This window comes from Chelon labrosus (assembly GCF_963514085.1).
Source record: "Chelon labrosus genome assembly, chromosome: 6".
Lineage (NCBI taxonomy): Eukaryota > Metazoa > Chordata > Actinopteri > Mugiliformes > Mugilidae > Chelon > Chelon labrosus.
In genome coordinates, this window is record NC_140342.1 from 8,544,981 (window position 1) to 8,568,921 (window position 23,941).

At 42.2% G+C, this 23,941-nt stretch overlaps 1 protein-coding gene across 1 annotated transcript; it reads right to left on the reverse strand.

Annotated features, from left to right (window-relative positions):
• Positions 1-5,355: 5,355 nt before the first annotated feature.
• Positions 5,356-23,372, reverse strand: LOC311488974 (BMP/retinoic acid-inducible neural-specific protein 3-like; the record flags this gene model as incomplete). The annotated part of the gene is made up of 7 exons (XM_084545850.1): positions 22,910-23,372; positions 19,559-19,761; positions 16,383-16,600; positions 12,802-12,907; positions 11,670-11,906; positions 7,651-7,873; positions 5,356-6,490 (listed from the first exon to the last, which is right to left on the reverse strand). Exons 1-7 carry the CDS (start codon positions 23,170-23,172, stop codon positions 5,356-5,358), a joined length of 2,385 nt encoding a protein of 794 aa, XP_084401976.1. The 5' UTR covers positions 23,173-23,372.
• Positions 23,373-23,941: the final 569 nt, after the last annotated feature.

Here is a 23,941-nt window from a genome sequence, read left to right on the forward strand (position 1 = left end):
AAGAGCCTCTGTTGTTGTTAATCCTGGTAAGCAAGCGATCCTCTGCCTTTTATTGTGCAGCGCACATCTCTCAAAATGAAATCAGATGACGATGTTGATTACAGCTGATAGTGGGAAGGAAATGGCCAGGTCTGGAATATTCTGAAGCATCTATTCAGTAAATTTCATTTTGTTTTATTGCACAATAACAATCTTCCGGAGTAGCGCAATAAACCAATGCACTGATGCAAACATATCATGTTTAACGTTTTTAAATGTTTTCTAGCAGGCACTGTTGCTGTGAATTTAACTGATAATATGGTAAATTTTGTAAATGTCCTCAAATCTGAGGTGACATGCGACCCTGTTGCCTTTGTTTTGGCAATATTTTTTCCGAACTTATTCCACATTTAAATCCTCAACACATCTCAGTGTGCCCCCCCCTGCTGTGGCTGTCATCCCGTCTCCCTGACAGAGTTTCTTCACTCCATTAGTCTCGGCTATTCTGTGTTATTTTTAGTGTCGAAAGATGGTTCGCGGTTCGTTCGCCGAGTGAGAGGATTTTCCACGCCGTCAAAAGTAAGAACACTTAATATTTACCACTTTTGACATGAGAATAGGCACATGTTAAAGATGCATTACTGACAGTGTCACTCCTCTCTAAAAATCTCAGGGCTGTATCACAAAGCCATGAGTCAAACTCTGAAACAGAGCTGATGTTTGGTGATCATAAGGTCCAGTTTGTAGAGGCTGTGCTGTATTCAAACAGCAGCGTGTCGGATCTCATTTGGTTTGGAAGTGTCATATTGCATTACTGGATTGGCGTCACATTATTTGATGTCTTATCATTATTCTAGTCTACATTAGGGCACTTATCACCCCACTCTTAATTTCCTAAATTAACATGTCTTTATGCTAATAGAATGGGGTTTTAATAGCTCTCAGCAGACAGCATTTATAGAGAAAGGGAGAAAAGCTATATGGATGCTCTTTTTGCCCACCCACATCTCCTTTAAAAAAAAGGCTTTCTTTATAAACTCTAATAGCACCTGTGTTCATCCCATTAGGAAACAAAGCAAACAAATGTTGTCACTAAGCCCATTTGTGCATTTAATGTAAAAAAAAAAAAAAAATGTTTTTGTGAGGTACAAATGAGGAAACACAGCTTTAAACTGAGATATGAATATCAATAACTTGTTTCCTTTCCCTTTGTGCGCTGTGTTTATCATAAAAAGGACTAAAAAGAATTGATGCTCTACAGTTAGTTTCCCAGGAAGGGCTCCCACTTGGCTGTTAAAGCGAGCTGTCTGGGTTGTTCTTGATGTATTGTCAGCTATTATTCCTGATGCATCCCAAGGGGTCGTCCTCTCCATAAACTCTATCCCTTCACTGAGCCCCTGCCTCCCATCACCGGCATGCTTGTTAAACAGACACACACATTAGTCTAGCTCATGTTTCCTCCGAGGCCCGCCGGCCTGCCAACCCAAAGCTCTTGCTTATCACTCAGCCTCTGCCCTCCCTCCCCATATGTGTGCACAGCAGCTTGCACACATTTACACTCCTGTCCTGCCCTCGGATAAAACCTCTCAAAGTAAGTGTGTGCATTTCTTCTGTCCCAGCATCCTGCCTCTTAAACGCTTGTGTATTTAGTTTGAACTGTAGAATATTTGACCTAGAATCCATCAGCGGAGGAGGACGTATGCAAATGTTCTACATTTCTAAAATAGAAATATCTTGATATGGATAAGAATAATGTGTGACATGTGGTTTAACTCGTTAGTGTAACAGATATTCAGACTTATCAGTGCCAAGAGGAACGTCGTCTTTGATGCAGAAATCTGCGCGGATCAAGCAGAGTTTCAAGTCAGTGGCATCAACATATGTGCATAAAAAAGTGTTAAGGTCAAACACATCAAAAGTATTCTAAAGTATCAAAGAGAAAAACGTACCCCAAGCTAAAAAACTGAGCAATGAACCAATGGTGCAAAACTGCAAGTCAAGGCACCGTAGTATCCCGTTTCCCTGAACTCCCCGAAAACATCACATCAGTGTCAGTGCATGGGCACAAACAGCATGCTCCTGGTGGAGACCAGAAACAGACCACTGCACAGCTATTAGTAAGAAAATAAACAGACCAAACCACTTATTGTCCCAATCAAATTTTTGGTGATGTGATTTTTTCATTAGAGTTTCAGAGATTTCCACAGCGACATCCTGGCCATTATTAAAAATCAGCTCTTATTGTTTGTTGGCTGGTCCCTGACCCTTACAAACAGTCCTCTGGGTACACTATCTCAGCGCTATTGTCGACTAAACAAAAGGATTTTAGAAATGGCAATGAAAAGCATTTATTTTTAAAGAAAATATTGAAATAGGATGTTCACATAGCACACAAGATTTTGAAGCTAAAAAGTGAAAGTACTTTATGTGAGAGCAAAACCAAGCAGCAACCTCCGGGGATGAAAAACGGAACCAGCAAATGGCCACTTGAGGCTGCCTCCAAAAGCGAGTCAGTCACCACATCACATCAAAATGCTCAAGTTTACAGCAGAAATAAACATGTTTACAGCCTGGCACTGGAAACAGTTCTGGTCTCTGTACCTAATTTCCCCATCCGGGACAAATGCACAGGGGGTGGCTCTTTAATATAACCCATCTAAATTATACCAAGGCCAAAAGTGATGCATAATTTATGCTGTGGCCATTTTGAGTGACAGGTGGGTGTTCTTAATGCTTGCTAGCTCTCTGACACATTACACCTCTCCACCAGTTAGGAGGAGTCAGGCACTGCCAAGATGGCGGCAGGTGGAGTGACCACGCTGAGCTCTCTTCGGTACTCTAAGAGTGACGTCACTGAAGATTCGTCCTTTATACACAGAGAGTAGCGTTAAAATGTATCAAGCCTCCATATTGCAGTTAGCGGAGGGCAGGTGAGACAAACGGACTGTGAAAACCACTAAACTACATTATTTGCACGGTTACAAATTCAACACACACGGTGCATAGTGATTTACACTAATGTGATTTAAATTTTAAGTTTTAAAGGTGCAGCAGAGAGTAATGTGAGAAGGTTTGCATCAGTTTCCTTAATACGAAGTGGCAACCAGCGGGCAGCTAGCTTAGCAAAGCTAAACAAAAGAAAACTAGCATGGCTCCATCCAGCAGTATTAAAATCCGAATGCTGGCAAACTATATGAACTAGCTCACACGTTTCAAGCCATATTGTTTATTTACAGCTACTAAAAAGAATGAAGCGTAACCATCAGGTTTGTGTTTGTGCTAAACTAAGCTTTCCTCTCTTGGCTGTAGCTACGTATTTACTGTAGTGACATTTAGAGAAAAGTAGGGAAAATTAATAGGTGTGCAGTTTCTACAAAAAATTATTTTCACGTCTGTATTACTCCTTTAATGGATGTGCAAAGTCTGATTCTGATTGTGACCTTTCGTTGTACATAAGACGTTTTATTTTGAAGCTCTTAAAATGTTGTTAAATAGCTTCGAGGCAAAGCACTTGGAATTGCTGTTCAGTGTAACCCTTTCCTTAGCCTAGCAGTTTTTCTTTGTAATTGCTTTCAACTGGAAAATGCTAATGTAGCTACCAAACCAATCAAATAACCATGCCTTCTAATTCTTTAACCTCTGATAGAAATGGTGCCTTGTGAACCAAACTGAACCAAAAGTACATTTTTTTCCCCCCGAAATTAATCTACAGGACAAGGTTCATATCCTCAAACTAACACCTGCCTTCCAAGCCTGAGCAGGTCTTAACGACAAAACTCTTTCTTTCTGTATTTTCCCAGACAGACTCACCCCCATGAGGTGCTCTGGACTGCTTCCAATAGCGCCGCAGCACATTTTTACAGCCAGATGCAGAATATTTGCTTGTTAAAAATATTTTAAAAATTACAGCAGATGCTCACTATTTAACCAAAGGAATTAACCCTTTACTGGGACATGCTCCAGATTCGGTATCTTCCTCCCACATCCTTTCCCCTGCAGTCAGTTAAAACACACAGCGTGAGTCAGTGGGGTTTGTCATGTTTAAATATTACTGCTACGGCTTTTTCAAACCCACAAACCGTTTTTAACTTTTAAAAAGAAAGCATGTGGGGGAATAAAAGAATAAGATGATTTGTGAAAGGGAATTTTAAAGGGTGATATTAACGTGACATGACTAAAATGGCCGGCACTAGAATCTTGAGCTGTCTGAGAGCAAACTTACAGCCTGGAGACAACATGGTAGTGGCTTGAAATTGACCAATAACATTGCAAAATCAATGTTTAAAGGAACCCTATAGAAAAGGCTAAAACTTGTAACGAAATCAGCGCCTTGAGCAAAATTCTGTGCCACGTAAACATTTTTTTTTCTTGTGTAACATTGCCGCGTGATGAATTATACAGTAATCTGACGGATAGTAGGGTTGGGGTAGTTGCAGTGCGCTCGGCACCTCATCTCACAATCAAAACCACATCAGCAACCTCGTCCACATTCACTCTGAATGACAGCATCAGAGCAAATTGCGCCTGGCTTTAATCTCAGGAGAAACATGTCTGGTGAATCTTGATGAAGCTACGTCTTTGCTGCAAGCTCTTTAGATGCTAGTCTAATCAAAGCCCGCCATGCTGCTAGCCCGCGCCTCCACCAGCCGACAGCCCTTGGGGGATTGATGCTGATTTCCCTTTTGGCCAGAGTCACTCTCATGAGGGTCCAGCTCTCTCTGGCGCGGGGTGAGAGTACTATCCTCGTCACTGATACCTTGCTTACTGTTGTTTGATGCTGGGCATGTCTTCGCGGCTCCCCAGCTCATCTATCACAGTAACTGTGAATGGCGTATGGGGACGGAGCAGAGGAAGGCTACTCCCGACCCTGCCTTCTCACTCTATATACTTAGTAATCTGTGCCAACACTGTTCCCTGCATGGAGAATGGAGACCTTGTGTCCTGAAGCTCCAGATGGGCAAAAACAACACAGCACACACCACTACGACTCTTCAGAGAGATAGAGGGCAAAAGCTACGGAGACTAAGGAATATTTTTTTTGTATTCCAGGATTTTGTGTAAGAAACCCAGTAAAAAACACTATTTTAAAGAAGCAGATTAGAGTTTTTAAGTGTTAAACTAATAATAAATGATGACTAATAATGTTTTTGTGGAACTTTAATCAGATTTTTTCTTGTGAAGTTGCTTTTTTCAGGGGATTCAATCCATAAAACTACACTGTAATGATAGAAAAACATCAAATTTAATTGCACACTTTGTATGTACACCACAGCCTTAAACAACGAACCACACACGTGACACAAATTGATCCAGTTAACAAAGGATACGGGCCATGTCTGTGGCAAGGAAATAGTACAAAACATCAAACAGCGGCCATTAACTACACAGTTTATTTGCCTCGTACTCCATGTAGTTTGGTTGCCTGCTACTGAAAGCTTGCAGGGCAGCGAGTATCCTGGTCACGTCTGCGCTGGACAGTTTGAGCCTGTGCCGGAGCAGACAGGCGAACAGATCCACGTGGGGAGCCCCTGGAGGTGAGAGGCGGTTCACCCTGTAGCGTAGCTCCACCAGCTGCAGCAGGGCCGAGTCCTGCGATCCCTGAGTGTACGGGTAGTCTATCTGCAGAATCAAGTCCTGGATCGCCTCGGGGTCAAAGTGCACGCTGTATCCAAACAGTTGCATGCTGTTCACTTTCATGTAGCCGATGTTGTTGGACGGCTCTGTCGCCTCCAGAGGCTCATAGAACAGAGTCGTGTTCTTGTTTCCTCCTGTCAGTCCAACAGAGTCCCTCATATGACTCCTCAGGTAAAAATGAACCGTCTCAAAAAAGCTCTTCCATCTGTTTCCGAGGTTCAGTGTCCAGTTATAGCAGTCCAAGGGGATATCCAGCTTGGTCCGCTCCCAGTCTGGGTATCCGTGCTGACCTATAGGCATGGTCCAGCTCTCTGAATGGCTGCCCCCAAAGGGATTCACAAACAGTGACAGTGCTGGCTCCAGAGTGCTGTTTCTGGTGAGGCAAAACTGCAAGGTGAGTCCAAGGAGCATGTGCACGCGGTTGGACTTCACCCGGTTGCTCTTGAGGGTGAGCAGCATTCTTTTCCTCCAGGAGGGATCAAACCAAGTGTTTACACGGACGTCGTTGCTCACAAACACACCATGCAGAGTGATGCGTGGGTCACGCCGCTCGAGCAGGTAGCGCAGCTCCAGATCCTGCAGATCTCTGTCGCTCTCCAAGCCCAGGTATGGATCCGTAGGGTCGGGCACAGCGGGCCGGCAGGCTCCCTGGGTCAGGGTGAAGCCGGGGTTACAGCTGGAGCATCGAGTTCGGTTCTCTGTGGAACAGGAGGCACAGCGGGGACCGTCGCCCACAGAGCAGGGAAAGAGACCCTGGCAAGGTGGATGGCTGTAAGGACAGGAGCAGCTGCGGCTCTCATCGCTATAAACCCCAACTTGGTTGTTCTCACTGCAGTACAAAATGGAAAGAGCGTAGCTCAACCAGAAGTGCAGAGGCCTGAGGGAGACAAAGACATGTTTTAGTACACACCAGGTTCAGAGAGATTGCTCCTCTCTACTGGCTATATAATATCTCACTTAAATATGTCACCTGGTATCTTTTTTTGCGTGTCTCTTTGTGATTATTCCACAAAGGAAATGTTTTGACCGAGAAGATTAATCCTGGTTTGAAGTGCAGCAAAAACAATTTAAGCCAAACTCAGGCCCAGCTGGAGTCACGGGAGCAAAATCTGATGAAAATTAGTGTTTTCATCCTCTGTATCCCCCTTCTGTGGCGTGGATGGGTTGTGATGACGCACAGGCTGATTCACACACACACGCAAACAGATGCGTCTTTTTGTCAACCACTTTTAGAAATATGGTGACGTAAATATGCGCTTAAAACATAACTACAATGGTTAAAATAAAAATAAAAACGAATACACTCCACTTTGCAGTGGCACGACAGTAAAATACTGACTCCCCAGTTCCTCTAAGACACGATTGAATCTCTTTTTACAAGCAGGAGGGGTGTGATAAAGAAGTGTAATTGGTGTGTCGACTGAGGGGGCTGTGCCTGCATTTGAGTACCACTGCTGATGGATTGTGTCATTTAGTTAATTTCCCTGCCAGAAATAGCTATCAACATAGAGTGTTCATGAGAGGGGCATAAATCTGACTGAAGTTATGACCACAGTGGTCTCTGATAGGCTGCTGGACCAGAGCATCCAGGTGGGAGTGCTGCTGAAACAGCAGCTGTAATAGTAAAAAATACACGGATAGACATAAGAAAAGTGTATTACTGTGCACAGCTGCTTACCCTCCTGGATATGATTCTTGTAAAATAAGTGAAATATTAGACGGGGAATTTTAAGACAAATTGACTGTGATGCAGTTTAAACCTGCAGACAGTGAAACGAGTGTGTGTGGCCAAACATGATCTCGTTTGTCTTTCACTGGCAGGAGCAGAGGAGCAGCTTTGCTCCTGTCAGCACTTTTCACCTCATCCCACGACTACTTTTTCTCAAGTGCCGTCTAATAAGTGCCGTCTCGCTCTGGTGCTTTCTCTCCCCGCCTGCCGCATAAATCATTCTCATAATTATAAGTTTTGGGGAGCACCTTGGGTTAACAGGCCACAGCATAAATATTCCGCCCTCTTGTTCCTGTCGTGCGTCTCACCTCGGCCTCAGCAGGATTACTTTCGGCTTCTTCCGACACCTCCTGCTAAGGCTGAAGAGCTTGTTAGTGGTGCGGCGAGCTTTGGCGAAAAGCTGGTTGCTGCTGGTCTCCAGCTGCCTGTAGCGCTGGAGCAGGCTGCCATCCGTCCTCCACAAGTGTTCCACGACAGATGTGTTTACAGCATAATGGGTTGGCAGTTTCCCAACAAAGCTTTGGAACTCCTCTGGTAGAAAGGAAAGCAAATGAATAAGTAAACTCAGCCCGTGGCCATGAGCCGCAGGGTAACAATATCCAAAACACAGCCTCATTGTTTGTCGCAGCAAAATCAAACAGCTCAAGAGGAGAAGTAACAATCTCAGCAAGCCAAGAGTGAATGTCTTGTTAGTTTACTTTATTTTTTGCTGATCTCATTGTCATTGTCAGAGAACAAAATCCTTTCATTTTCTGTTTCTGTGAGAAAACTACGTTAGTTGAATCCGTTATTAGCATACAGTGCTGTATACCTTCAATGCAGCTACTCCGTAATTAGACATGAGTGACACTGAAAGCTAAATTGCCGTTCCTGCTGCTAACTCTGGGAAAGTAAGACAGGTCGCCATGGTAACGTTAATCACCTGTGTCAATCTAGTGTCAAAAAGGGAAAGTTTTTTTTTGACGTGTTTTGATGCCAGGGGAAACTTTGTCAACCGTGTCACCTGTCAGCAGTAGAATTTCTTTGCATATACATGCATACCTGTCATGGTCTCTTTATGTTTTCTTTTTAATTGAGAAACCTGAAATGCCACAGGAGCCACAGTTGAAGTAATGTTTGTAGCTTTCTTTAACCATCAGTACATCCTATGCAGCAAAAATGTGCTATGTATTGTTGTGGCTCCTGACAAACCTCTCAGGGGGAAATTGTTGTAATGTTTGCAAAGGTGGGCTGTTCCATCAATAAATTAACACCGGGCTAACATTGTTATATATTGCACTGAACAATTCTCAGTTAGCAATTCCACCGGTAAACACAAAGAAGTCTCCCTAAGCAACAAACTATATTTTTATTTGTGCACAGCTCCATCCTGGCATTGCCGCAACGTCTACAATAAATAGACTTTCTAACAGATGGTTTCCATTTATCAGTTCAGCAGGTTTGGATGTAAAAAAAAAAAACTACTTTGGTATTTATATTTAAAAATAAATGGACTCGTCACAATCATCTGATTCAATACACAATTTCATTTTAGGTTCAGTTAATGTGCAATCAATTAAAACATTCAACTCAAGCATTTAGTACTGAAAAAGTGCACTCACCTTATTCACTATTTAAATTACATTACATTGAGATTTTGTTGCTTTCAGAGAAACAAAATTATCTGTTACCCTCTGACTGAAATCAGACATGTTCCTGACAAATTAGTGTTTGCATTTGGTTTTGCTTTTAGGAGGAAGGTCTTAACGCTAACTAACCCGCTGGAAATGAAAAACAAAGAAGCTGTATAATGAAAGTACACCGATCAGGCATAACATTATGACCACCTTCTTAATATTGTGTAGGTCTCCCTTGTGCCTCCAAAACAGTTGTGACTTATCAGAGAATGGACATGAGCCTTCTGAGGGTGTCCTGTGGTGTCTGGCAATAGAATGTTGTTAGTGGGGGCCTATGGGTTAAGGGGAGGGGCCTCTGTGGATCATCCCACAGATACTTGATCAGTTTGGGATCTAGTGAATTTGGAGGCCAGGTCAACACCTTGTGCTGTTTTTCATGTTTTTGTGTGTGTCAGGCTGCATTCTGCTGGGGATGGCTGCTGTCATCAAGGAGTGTCATTGCTATGGGGTGGAGGTGTCTGGTCTGTTCTAGGTGGGTGCTACATGACTAAGTAACATCCAAGTTTCCAAGCAAAACATTGAATTGTCACAAGATGGTCAGTGTTATTTACTTCTCCTGTCAGTGGTCATAGTGTAGTGGCTGATTGATGTATGTTGGACATGCCCTCCTGGGACCCATTCAGATTGCACAGTGGCATCTGCAGTAAGCAAAAAAAACCCTGCTTTGACATTAAAGTCTATGGAAACACTGCAGTCACACTGAAATTGCCCCAAAGGGCCAGGCCAGCAGTGCTACATGGAACATGGCATAACGTTGATCCGACTATATTCACATGTACGTGTACAGCCTACAACAGTGAGCCAGACAAACACTGTGGTAGAAAGTGGCAGAAACAAAGGCCCTTTCTTTCTTTATGACAGTGCATCAAACCAATGAAGAAACTGCCCTTGAGTCTAACATTGGCTTTGTTGCCTCTAACAGACAGTTTGTCCTCCTGATTTGTGCCATCATGTTTGCTGCAAATAGCTGTGTAAACTGTTGTGTAAATGCCAGCCATAGCTCCTAATCTTCTGCCCAGTTGTATTCATGTGTTTATGGTAATTATAGCACTGTCTCAAAAATAAAGCAATAATACATCATTACGTGCTTGGACACAGGCCAGATTCTGTGTAATTGCTGGTTAATTTATTTATTTGTGTAGATGTTTCTTTTTTTCTAAGTGTGCAGAGCTGAGGGAAATAACCAGAGGAACCAGTACAAGAGAGAACAACAGAGTGCTCTTAAACAACAGGCCTTTCAGTCCATGTGTCCAGTAACAAATCTGACAGTCTTTTCATATTTATTATGTTTTTGTATATTGCCATTTTTTTGGACAGGGTGAAGCTGCCTTTTCCATTAAAACCACCCACCTGTAAAGTAATAACATTCAGATCATTACAATGTAATGTTCTTTTGGGAGTCTTGGCATTTATGTGGATGTTACTTTGATATGTACCACCACCTGTACATTGTTATACACCAAGCACACTCCCGTTCCTTGTAACCTGGTCCCATATGTCCCCTAGTTATTTGGCACACACCATCCATATGATGCAGCAGATTCATCAGACCAGTCCATCTTCTTTCAGGTCCGGTTCTGATGCTGGTATGCCCATTGTGGGAGTTTTTGACAGTGGACAGCAGTCAAGTGAGCACCCTGACTGGTCTGCAGCTACGCAGCAGCATTGACAACAAACTGTGATGGACTGTGTGTTCTGACACTATTCTATCAGAACCAGCATGAACTTTTTTTGCTACAGTAGCTCATCAGTTAGATTTGACAACATAGGGCAAGCCCTAGCTGCCCATGAGCCTCAGCGAGCCATGGCCGGGCCAGTGCCCTGTTACCGGTTCACTGCTTTTCCTTCCTTGGTATACTTTTGATAGATACTGACCACTGCAGACCCTGAACACCCCACAAGAGCTACAGTGTTGGAAATGATCTGACCCCGTCGTCTAGCCATCGCAATTTAGCCCTCGTCAAAGTTGCTCAAATCCTTCCACTTGCCAATTTTCCCTGCGTCAACTTTGAGGACAAATTGCTCACCTGCTGCCTGATGTATCTCACCAACTGACCATGTGCCATGATAACCAGATAATCAGCGTTATTCACCAGTGATTATATCGGTGTAGAGTCTAAAGGCAACCAAATATGTCCAGGACTAGTAAATGTCAGTAATCATCAAGTGATATCACATCTCTTAGGTTTAAACAACATGTAGGAGATTTATGGATGATAAATAATTATTTGGGTTATGATTTAGATTTTGTAAATTAACAAAAAAAAACATTTAGGTTGACTGGTCACAGTCTACATAGATGAACCTTTTAAAAGCAGTCCTTAGCACCTAGACGGCATCAGAAAAATCATTTGATCTGACACAATGACTGACAGGTCTCATGATACTGTGTCCGGCTGCTGTCAGTGTTTGACAGCCAAGAGGGCCCTTGGCAAAAAAAAAAGAAAAAAAAAAAGTTTTGGCTCTGAAATTCAAGTTTAAATGCATTTGCTTTTGGGGACATAAAATGACCTGTGACCTGGTATCCAGTCCTTTGAGGAAGATTTTAAAAGCCAATGTTCCACCGGTGGGTTTTTGCTTGAGAGCATTATTCAAGCTGACATTTTCAAGTCCCATTTTAGAGGGTCACATTGAATTGATTTCTGACTCACCGGATTCCTCAAACTCCTGGTTGGTCAGCCTCCAGGTGTCTCTGATGCGCAGCATGTTGTTTCCCAGAGTGTCCAAGTCAGAGTGAGGACAGTTACATTGCGGGAAGTCCACGCTGCACTCACACCAGCAATCGCTGCTCTGGCAAACAAACTGGCCTTCAGACTTGCAGCCAATGTAGTTGAGAGCTGCCTGAATGAAGCGGCTCTGTAAGTACCCTGGTAGGATGACCTGCAGCCCTGTGGACAACATGTAGAGAAAAGAAATGAATACACCGACAAATATATGGAAGGATGAGGCTGCTGAAACTGTTCTTAGAGTCAACAAATCACGTAAAAAAGACCAAACATGAATGCATCCTTCTGAAACAAGTATCGTCTGTGTAGCAAAAGGCTGATCTTGATTCCTATATGTTATTCCTCTGTGAGGTCCACTGATGTCAACTTATGAACAGTAGCCTGCTGCTGTGATGTCAAGCAAATGTGTATTAATCCGCTGCTGAAAGTAGTCCCCCAGAATTCCTCCTCAATCCGGTATGGCTCACCTGTTTTGGCCAATTACTGAGATAAAACTATATATATTTGTGACATTTTTTTAAAGCTCCTGTAGGGACCTTAGGGGAGAAGAAAACTGGAAGTGAGAGACGGACTAACGTGCTGCTGGTTTTGGTCTTTTCAGGGGATTTGTTATCAATAAAAAAAAAAAAGGACAGAATAACATCAGATGTATCCTCAATAGCAACAGTTTTGACGCTCGGGGAAATAAGCTCCTTCGATTTCTTGTAGAGCGTTAGATGAGAAGATTGATAGGAGTCTTATATCTTTTTTTTGGTAAACATAAGGCTCCCGCCGGCAGATGTTTAGCTTGGTGGAGTTGAGGGAAAAAAAGCAAGCCTGGCTCTGTGAGAAGGCAAAAAAACATCCTCCTCTAACTAACAGGTTACATCTTATTTATATAAGCCCTGCAAAAATCAAAGTGGACAAATTACAAGTTGTTGTTTTATGCTAAGCTACAACTGTTAAAAAACCCTAAACCACATAAGATTATTTTCCAACAATGTGATTGTCCCCGCAATGAGGCTAACAGAAAAGAGATCACAGAAACATGCCACTATCATAGCTCAAGTGTATTTACCTTGTAGCTGAACCTTGTTTTCTGGACTGTGAACCAGTACAGAGCTGACCGTGTCCAGATTGTCATAGTTGCTGCATCCGAGCGGGCCAGTTCTGGTTTCAGTCACCTGCAAGCATAGTGAGAGAGCGTGGTGGTGTTATGAAGGATCTGCGTGGTGATTGTTTTTTTGTCATTTCAGAATGTAAATTTAGAGGAAAAACTGCTACGCCCCCTCCTCTGATTAGAAAACAGCAGATGAACTTCATTTAGTCGGTGCAGGCACTCACCACTGATGTCTTTTTGACCTGTATGCATCGACACATTTCGCTTCAGTATTTTTAATTTATTTAAAATGCTGAAAAGAACATTAAAAGCATCATTAAAGGTATCTTATGCCTTAAAAAATCTGAAAAGCCATGAGTCACTGTGAAGTTATATCTTCAAGTGTTCAGTAAGAGAACTTTCTCTCCTCAGACAGAATAATTTGTTCTGGTGTGAGAGAAGAAATCAACTTGACTTCGACTGAAATACTTTAAACAGATTGACTTCTCTGCTTACATTTTTCCAATAACAATAATTCATCTTGATACTAAAGTATAAAAATCAGAAACACACACACACACAGCTTACGCTGTATTAGCATATAGTTTTTTTTTTTTGCTCAGGATCCGTCCTATTTCTCACCGAATCCCCAGAACCATATGGGATGTTAATGAATGGTATCGCAGGTGCTACTTTACATCCCTCATAAAGTGTAGCGTTCATCTCCTTCACCCCTTCTCTTTCTCTCGCTCTGATCTTCAATCTGCCTGAGCTCCACGCTCGCTGCAAAGCGGCAAATGAATGGAAGTCGGCTTGGCTGGAAATTAATGGAATGATGTCTTTAATCCATCAAGCTGATGCATAACCAGAGGAACACGTTCTCATTTTGGTGGTGGTGATGGTGGTGGTGCCGGTGGTGGAAGGGGCACTTGTCTTCATCAGTGGCTACTCACTTTAGCATCTACGTTTGCCCCTCGGCTGATTAATGCGCGCACTCTAATAGCCACTTCAGACGATAAAATGGATGATTGGTGTTTTATACTACAGGACACACAACTGCTGCTTCCCTCTGTACTCTTCACTCTCCTCTTTAAAGCTTGCTACCAAGGACGTGATGTCATAGAAACCTTTTATCGTCAAGTATTGTGTTTCTGCAGCCTGAAAACAGTTCATTAGTGTGTTGGTGGTTAGCTTTTAAAACACTTCATTTATCAGATTCTAATATAAATCAAATGAAACCCGTGTTCCCGCTTGTTTCCGCACGCAAAGAGATTTTTGCGATAAGAAACGTCTCGCAAGAGGAAACAGAGAAAACCGATTTGACAGTGTTTCTGCTGCCCTGCAGTCACAACAGGTGAATCTCATGGTGTCGGGCCAATTCTGTAAATAAGCATTTGTTCTTAATCCTACCTGATTAAATATGTTATGGGTACAAAGTCCCTGAGCTGGTATTAAAGGATTTGTTAGTGAAAGTCTTCAAGTTAAGATACCCAAGTGTCATGGATTAAAACTTTGCTCTGCATGTATGTCAGGAAAGTACTAAGTTTGTACTTCATTTAAAGCTCCTGTGCAGAACTTTTTTCTCCCCCTCCTGGCAGCGAGAGTAATTACACAAACACTGCTGACACATGCGCATGACACAGAGAACAGCTGCAGTTTACAGTCCATCACTATCGATTGCTTTGTTTTTTAGACTGTAATCATTGCTTTGTTATGAAAATTTACAGTAGTCATCCAAAACTTTTATTTGATGCTTTCCTGCTGCTAGATTACTGCTAGAGATTGAATTTTTAGAAGAGGCTCCACCATACTCCTAGATACTTGAGGATACTCTTGTCTCCATCTCCTCTGCTATGGTTGCACCCCCCTTCAGCTCTGGCAAGCAATCACTGTTGATTTTAATGCAAAAAGCTCAAATGCATCACTACACACACACACACGAAAAAACTGATTTAGAACTGAAACACAAAATGCAGAGAGAATACAGAAAGTACAGCGTATAGCTTTAATTATTCCAAATTGAATGTATACTTTTGTACTTCTACTCCACTACATTGAAAAGAGAAATATTGCTCATTTTATTCCATGGTCTTCTTGTTACCTTAAATTAAATCCATGTGATATTTAGAAGATACTTTGTTATCCATGACATTTACTTAGATGTCAATGGATCGACAATATTGGTAAGATGCAGTAATATATTAACTTCACATTGACCCTGTCTTTATTGCCCTATGGTTGAAGTCTGCTCCTAAAACAAAAAACTAAAGATTTTGTTTTATTTATAAATATATTTTGTGGCCAACACATATTTTTTCCATATTTTGAATGCAAGACATGGGCTCCTTTTAGTGCAGTTATTCTGTTCCCTTAAGTAAATGGTCTAAACACTTTTGCAACACTGATGTCATTCTTATAGTAAAATCAATAAATACACACTGTATGTTTAGCATGTATTATAAGTTATGTATTGTAAGTATCTCAGCACATGAGGCAAAGCAGCAATGCAGGATTAACGTAATATTCTGTAATAAAGTGAAAATTAAATAAACAAACACTAACAGATGGGTTGAAATAAACCCAGTATTTGGCTGGCGCCATATTGCCCCCCACCGGGTCAATTTAAACTTAGTGATGTGTGTATATGCATTTATGTAGGAAAGCCAAAGCAAATTAATAGTGCCTTTCATGCCCAAAGGCATGTCCTTTAGAGAGTACACAAGGAAAAGCAAAAGGAGCGCAAGGATTAAAACAATAAAGGCAGGATAGCAAAAACACACAGAACTATAAAAAGCGGTAAAACAAACAAAAGCAAACAGAATAAAAATAATAAAACCAGAGAGATTTAATTAACAGTAATGGTCCGAAGCTCTTCTGGCAGTGTACTCCACATTTGTGCAGCGTAGAAGCTACAGGCAGTTTCTGCAGAAACCAGCTAACCTGAAACTGGACTCTCGAATTCTAGAACACTTTTGGTCCTTGTTTCAAACCCGACAGCAGCATTCTGGATCAGCTGAACCTGTCTGATATGAGACGAGACTTAGATCTGTGCACAGCATTGGAATCTATTTGTCCTCATTTAACCAGAAAACAAAAGTTGAACACGGAGCTTCCACTTAGTTTAATCCACCACCGTCAGTGACACAGCTATATAAATTATATTTGAGTCACCAGAGTACATGTTATATAAAACCTTAAAAGTTTGAATAACTCCAGCTAAGGTGAGTGTGTAAGATTAAATAACAGATATCAGAGAATCGACCCCTGTGGGACTCCACATACTCTCACATACAGCGGCAAACGGATGCAGAATTTAAGGGCACTGGACGGATTTATTGATCAAGGTATTTTTTCTTCCCATATTAAATTCCTCATGTTCAATAAGTTCATGGGCACTAAGCTTGATGCTTTATATCCTGCCCTTCCCGTGTGCAAATGCAGGAAGATAAAATAAAACCGCAAGGCTGGAGAGCAACAGAGTTACCTTCAGGCAGTGAATATTTGGAGTTAATTTCAGAACACACTGCAGCTGCATTTACAACCATCTAACTTCCACATACCCTAATAGCGGTGGATGCGATCTGGAGGTGGTGTAGCCTGCGCAGGGTGCTTTCTCTGTCGGTGAAGTAGGAAGCAGCCAGCTGGTGGAGGGCTTCCAGGGTCACTGTCCCTGTGGTATTGGAGTACTTGTTGCTGCTCCAGCTGCCTTCGGCCCCTGAGGATGAAGGCTCCTGGCTGAGTTTCCTTTTGTCTACAAATATCGTCAAAGACTCCTCCCCTGGTGACAGCGAGGCAGAGAGAATGAGAGGTTCATTAGGTCTGACAGAGCGGCTCTAATCACCTTTCATTAGTATCTTTTCAGATAGGATAGAAAAGCGCAGTAATGATTAAGTGCTGTGGGGGAACTGATGGTTTGGATGATTGAAGGAAAAGGCACAGACAAGGTCCCTGCATCTATTAAACTCCTCATGAATAAAGAAAGCTTATTTAAGATCATTGATCAAGTCCCCTTAATTATATCTTAATTATAATAGCCAAAAATTACATTACAGAATAAGCAGATCTCAGGTCTGCACTGCTTTCTTAAAGACAAATAAATGATATGCTACGCTAATATCACTGGCATTCAGAATAACCTATCAATTTAATTAACTCTTTTCAATTTTTCAAGATTTGAAGGAAAGCTTTTTTATGAATTTACCATTACTGGCCTCTTTTTTACTCCATTTTGCCTCATCTACTTATATGGCAGCAGCTCATTTTAGCTTACAAAGTTTCCCCAGAGAACAAGTGTAAAATTGCTACATCAACCATCCGGTGGAGAGGGGCATTAATAAACCCCATTATTTTCCCCAAAAGTCTGAGTTATCAGGTTTCAGTCAGATGAAGGATGAGCACACTGTGTAGCAGGGGCTCCTTAGCAAACCTTGACAAAGTTAAATTCTGCCTCAACTTTAACAGCTTGTCAAGGCCATTTTGTCAATGCGCATCTTTGGCCCTATTCCCAAAGCGGCTCCTCAACAGCAGCACTCATACAGCATCACTATGTGTAAGGTGACATTTGTCACTGCGGCTGAAACCCCTGTACTGTGCAGAGGAGGAGAATGCACCTAGATACCCACCTCCACACATGTTGCAGTCAAACAAAAACACCTAAAATCCATTGCAGCAATAAGCTGACTCTTGTCTGCAGCTTTTGTTTGTCTTAGACGTTAATATAACCTGTACAATGTTTCCCAACATAAAATATACAATCTTACATTCAGTTCAGTTTTTACTCATTTCGGACCTGTACTTACCTCTGAAGGTGAAATTATGATATAGCAAGTCATTGCCTTTTTTTTTTTGGCCCTATTGTGTGTGACATTGTTGTTACAATGTCATTTTTGCTATTTATTTTCAAAACTGTCACCTACAATGATTTCTGTAAATATAAGTTTTCCTGATCTACCCCTGCTATGGTTGATGTTTGCTTATGGTCAAGGTTGGAAAAGCTCACTGTCACGGTGATATATTGCTGTGTGTGACTTGGAGAGCACCATTTGTTTGTCTTTTCCTGGTACAATTGTTTCTATAACCTTGACCTGGAGTCAACTTTGAACCAAACCACAACGAAGCAGTTATTTGTCGGTTATTCTGCTGTGGCGCCCCTGTTTGCAGGATGACATTGTTTGTCTGTGGCATGTCATGGTTACAAATATTTAACATTCGTTCTCAGCTGGAAACCTGGAGCAAATAACAGTCATCTGTGTCCAAGTTGTACATTTTTGAATAACCTTTGTATGGTCCTCTGTGTCAAATTTTGATATAAAGTTAAAGGTTGATATAAAGTATAAATTCTGCAAAGTACTGTCCAGTATATAGTATAGAAAAATAGCTGCTTCGTCAACGAAAAGACAATATGAGGCTGTCCACTGCTGTAATGGGTGTATTAATATCGTTTAACACTGTTTCTAACCATAGACTGATAAAAAAAATGGATGTCATGACAGCTCCTCGAAAGTGAAGCTATAGCTTGTGGAGCCCCCCCCCCTGGTGGCTGGCTGCTGTATAGGTCATAAGTCCCACCCCCTGCATGGTAGTGGATGGGACTTGGGCCAAATTAAAAAAAAAAATAAAGTATGAATCAAATTTCTACAGATTGCTGTCATTTAGGTGGTTAAAACAATGTTGATGTGTTTTCAAGTGTCCAGGATTGGTTTTAATTAGTTATTTGACGCTATGGATGTGAGATCATGGCAGACAGTTGTGACTGACAGATGCCACTGATAACCCCTCTATGAAACTGTCCCTAATGTACTTGTACACTCCTTTTTGAGATTTGAATTGAGAGTAGGAACGTTAAAATAATTGAATCCTACAGAATGAGTTGTTGTGCTCTAAACTGTGCCGACCGACCTCAAGGATCGGAGGTTTTTTTTCTGTGAGTTAAATTTAAGGTCTAGTGAGATTGTAAATTAATTCATGTAACTAGTTAATAAGATAAAGGAACACTCCAACATTAGCTTTGTGGGGGAAAAAAGTGGGCAATTGGTAGTTAGCACTGACAGAGTTTGAATCCATAATGATGCATGGCTAAAAAATAAATAAGTAGTGTACAGGAGGTAGAGCAGAGCACAGTATTAACCAAACACAAATACAAGTCTCTGGCTCCAAACTCACAAGATGGCAGCGCCCGTATCCCTGGAATTCTAGTGTCACTTTGCTCAATGTAACGAAGTGAAGACATGTTGTCCATTTATTTTACAGTCTATGCTTCTATAGTAGCTATTTCTGCTACACTTCCTTGTCAGCTAAACTTAAATCAAATGGCATTCTCATATAGAAACAACCCAAATGAACAGTTTTTCCTCAAATCTGTGTAATCTACACTTTCAGTTCTACTACTAAATTCTGCAATTCTGAAATAAATAAAAGATAAACCAACTGCATGTAGATGATAGTGTTGTACCGTGATGAACCACGCTGTTTTGACAGCAAAACAAAATATTAAATCCATCTCTCTCCGCCTACTTCAAATGACTTGTTGTACTCTAAACCACAGAGGTTGGATATCCTTTTGTGAGGCAAAAAAAAAAAAAAAAACATAAAAACACAGATCCAGTAAAATTATAATATGCTTTGCTTGTAAAAGCCAATAGACGGTGAAATCAGCATATGCTGGAAAAATACAACCAAATCATATTAGAAACTACGTGAATCAGGCTCTTATTGAAGCTAGCGTACTCTACTGTACCTCCCAGAGTGGCGGAGACGAGGAGGTGGGTGCCATACTTCTTTATTAGATTCTCGGTAATAGAGAGGAGGGTTGGCCGCCTCCCTAGCAGGCGGATGGTGTGCATGAAGTCGGGGTCGAGGGGCAGAGCCAAACCGCCGGTGCCACCCAAACCGTCCCGCTTCTCCACCGCCAGGCTGTTGACCTTCCATCGACCGAACTCCCTGGAAACACAGCAACACGCACAGACACGGAGACGTTTGCTCATTTCGTTTGAGGCGCGTAGTTCACGGCGTGTATAGGACCCCGGGCTGCTTTTTAACAAGCTGTGGGGAGAACAAGGGAATAGGTGAACCGTGTTACAGGCACAGATGCACACACTACTCTGTATTGATCACACATTCACAAGCCGTATATGCTCGACAAAGATGAATCGGTATTGACACGGATGAAGCTTTATTCCTCCAAAGAGCTCTGATAGTATTCATCTGATGTCCAAGAAAATTACTTTTAAAGATACTGTAAAGCAGGTTGGAGTTGTTTAATACTCCACTTTAGACTTTTACAGGACAGCACTTTGCTTTTTACTTTGATATAATATAAGAATATAAATTAGTTTTTCTATATATTTTTTTCGTAAGATCTATTCATCCAGGAATAGTTCTAGGCTTGATCTTGTTCTATTTCTATAAGTGGTTCAGCCGAGTTTGCCTTTGTATAACTACCACTTGGACTGGCAGACAGAGGTTTAGTTTTAACCATTCAACCTGCCCTTTCACTGCTCCATTTCAACTTCCCTTGCTCGCTGATTAGTTTTCATAAACTCTTTTAATTGCACTCACTGCATTCTTATAGCAGCATGGTGCCTCAAGGCTGTCACCAGCAGCTGGTTAGCTTACTGTAGAGGTCACTTTGGTTTATAGATCAAAAACAAAACACGAAAACAGATTGAATGTGATAAATACTGCTAATGAGCATATTTTTGACCTTTGGATAGAGAAGGATAAGCTGTTGCCTTGTCTCTAGTCTCTGGTGTTTGAGCTTTATATCTGAGGTATTTATTTCATCAAACTGCCAGCATATTACAAAAAGAAAATATCACTGAAGAACTTTTGCACATTGGGGAATGTGCAAAAGCGTGCATCTTTAAACTGTGACCTCATTATTTCTAAAGTTTTGGCTGTGGCATTGATCACGGCTTCTGGTTTTTGTGCTGCTTGAAAGCATGTCTTGTGCAAATCAAATATTTGTAATCCTATTTTTGTTTTTGTTTTCATCTTAACACATGGACACACTTTACTGAACCATCAGTTTTTTTCCATGTACCCCAGAGAAAGGGCAAACTCCTGCACTGGTAAAAACAAAACTTATTAGGATGCAGGGCTGTAAGTCTCACAGCGACAAAAAGGCGCAAAACTAAAATAAAGTCCCACATCATCACCTGTCATCATTTAATATCTTGGGCCCTTGGACACAAGTCTTGCTAAACTCTGCAGTAGCTCCTTACAAACCATCTCTGTGTCTTCCTCCCTCCCTCTGTGCTGCCTGCTGCTTTGTGTACCTCCCTCTCCTTCTGGGAGGCCATCAAATCACTGCCACGAGAAGAACGATCAGCAAAGAAATAATTGGGCAACCGGTACATTGTGTGGAGAGTGTCATTACAGCCAGTCATCATAACGAGTGGACAGGCTGATCCTCCATCTCTGGATGGGCACTGTAGATCCAGTCCAGGGCTTAGCCTACAGCTATCCCATCCGCATGTGCCAAACAGAGGAGTCTCAGCTGTAGGATCACACTAGCTTATGTAACATGCTGCTTGCTGTATGTACAGAAAGAAATCAATTGTGATGGAAACAACTTCTTGGATGGGGGTAGAAAATATAAAAGGAGAAGCTGTGGGGACCCAATTGAAAGCTTAATCACATGCTGCCACATGACTGACAGCAAAGTGATGGGTGTTACGGTTGTTACAGAGGTCAGATGGGTGGGATAGCACTTCACGCTCCCAGGTTATTTTAGAGGACATGCCTACAGAGAAATATGGAATATCTGTGGGGACTGTGTAGAATGCGGTTATGACATATTTCTGAGCATAATAGCTTTCAGTGTTTCCTTATTCTTTTCCCGACATTATCTCTGAGACATAAAGTAAAAAGTTGCGTCAGCCAGAGGGACTGAAATCCGTTTCAAATGGACTGTCCTGTCAGTCCTCATCTTGTTAAAGCAGGTTTTTACCTTGGCTGGGTCTCATTTTAGAGACATCCTTAAAATCCTTAATCCCTAATCCTCAAACCAACTTTTGGGTTAAAAATGTGAGCAGACAGCTTGCGGGATACAGCGAGGACTGCTGCGAGCTGTCAGCCAGCCAGTACAGATGATGGCCGCCTTTGGTAGTCCAATATGTGCACGCCTTTTGTCGCTTATAGTGATTTTTAGTAATTATGGAAAACAAGGAGCCTGAAGTCAGGGGACTCTTTGGACATTGATGGAGGAGGTCCATAGAAACAAAACGCAGGTGTCACAAAGAGATAAACACCACAGCCACAAAGGCTCCTGGAGAAGATAATGGAGCGATTGATTTGTGCTATAAATGCACACAAAGTATTTTTTTTATTTTTTTCACTTCGTTAATCCATTTGTAATTTCCACCGCAAAACAAACAACAAATTTCTAGATGATGAATCCCCACAAGGCCGCGGGAACAGTGCCAAAAATCAAAACAGAAACACACACCGACATGAACATGATTACATCTAATTCACCCTGCACTCAGAGAAGATGGAGAACAGGTTGTATCGATCAGCATACATGTACACTGTAACGTATGCCTCAGAGCAGGAAGAACGCTCGTGAGGAATATTGAGATGAAGGAGGCAGCAGGTGCACAGTGCAGCTCAGGGATGCTGCAGGAAGTCGGTGAAAGGATGTGACTGTCCACACGTTCGTGGGATTAACTCCAGCTGAGTGGGTCATTTTGAAACATCAGCAACAACAGAAACAGTCAAGACGCAAACCAAACAGTCAAGACCGGAATAAATGCTGTGCTTGTTCTGATGACTGATCAGTTTTCAGTTTCTCAGTAACAAATAGAAAGGGCTTCACTTTGCATGAGCTTCATAGCTGCTCATCAGCTCGCTACTAATGTGGTGGAGGTGTTTTACCTTTGAGAGTCACCCTGAGAGTGTGAAGGTTTTTAATTTTTGTGTATATGTATATGTATTGCAAACACTTCAGAGTGCTCATCAGTAAAATGATCATGCAGCACGCCTGAATGGAATTAAAAACTGCTCACACTCACAGTCAAACCTCACACTCCTTCAGTATTCGTACACACTCAAGAATACACCACACACTGAACAGATCGTGTCTCACCTATAGATCTTGTATCTTGTGCTGAAGCCCTGTTGGTACCTCTCCGCAGCCTCGGTGAACTCCAGGGACTGGTGGAAGGGCCCTTTATCCGACAGCAGCCAGCCCAGGGAGCCGGGGGCGCCGTGGCTTTGTCCGGCGGCTGCGGCTCCAGCGGCGGCGGCGACCCTGGAGGTCCAGCTGCAGCAGCAGCAGAGCCAGAGGCTGAGAGCCGCCCCCTCCCATAGCAGAGACAGCCGCTTATGACTGATTCTCTGACAGCTCATGCTTCACCCAGCGACACCTCATTCTCTCCGGACTGAGGACAGATATCAGGGGGGAATAAAAGTAGCGCGTTGTGTAGATTTGGAGGGTTGTCAAAAAATGAATGCAAGACCCAGAAGTGTTTGAGAACGACTTCACAAATTGCACGATCAAGAGTGTTATGACACTAAAGACGGACTCACCTGATTTTGCAATGAGAACCAAATGATGCGCTCTTAAGAATAAGTGAACTCTTCCAATCTGGCTGCGTAAAAACCTTTCCAGTTCAGTGATCAAACAAAACAAAAATCCCGGCAACAGTGAATTCGGAACGAGTCCTTTCTTTCACGCGTTACTCCAACTTCATTTCATGGTTTTGCTCAACTTTGTTTCGGGAGACGATCCTCCGGCATCCGTGCACCTACACCGCTCCTCGGAGAGAAGTTGCAGCAGCAGCGGAGGCAGCGGCGCAGAGGAGTTCATTCCGAGGACGTCCGTGCCAACCGTGATATCTCCAGGGGTTGATTGCAAAATCTCTCCATCCTGAGTGGAATCCTTTGGTCTCGCTGCCTGATCCTTAAAGTGGCTGCTTTAAAAACAAATCTTATAAACGTTGCGTGCGGGCTCCTAATTTCCCCCCCTTAGCTGTGTGAGCTGGTGGATGAATGAGCGCCTGCTTCAACAAAGAGAGCTTTTCTTCCCCAGTTTTTTTTCTCTCTCTCTCCAAGTGAGATAGCAGGAGGGCGAGCAAGTGCATCGTGATGAGGGCAATACAGTGAGTATGATCACTGA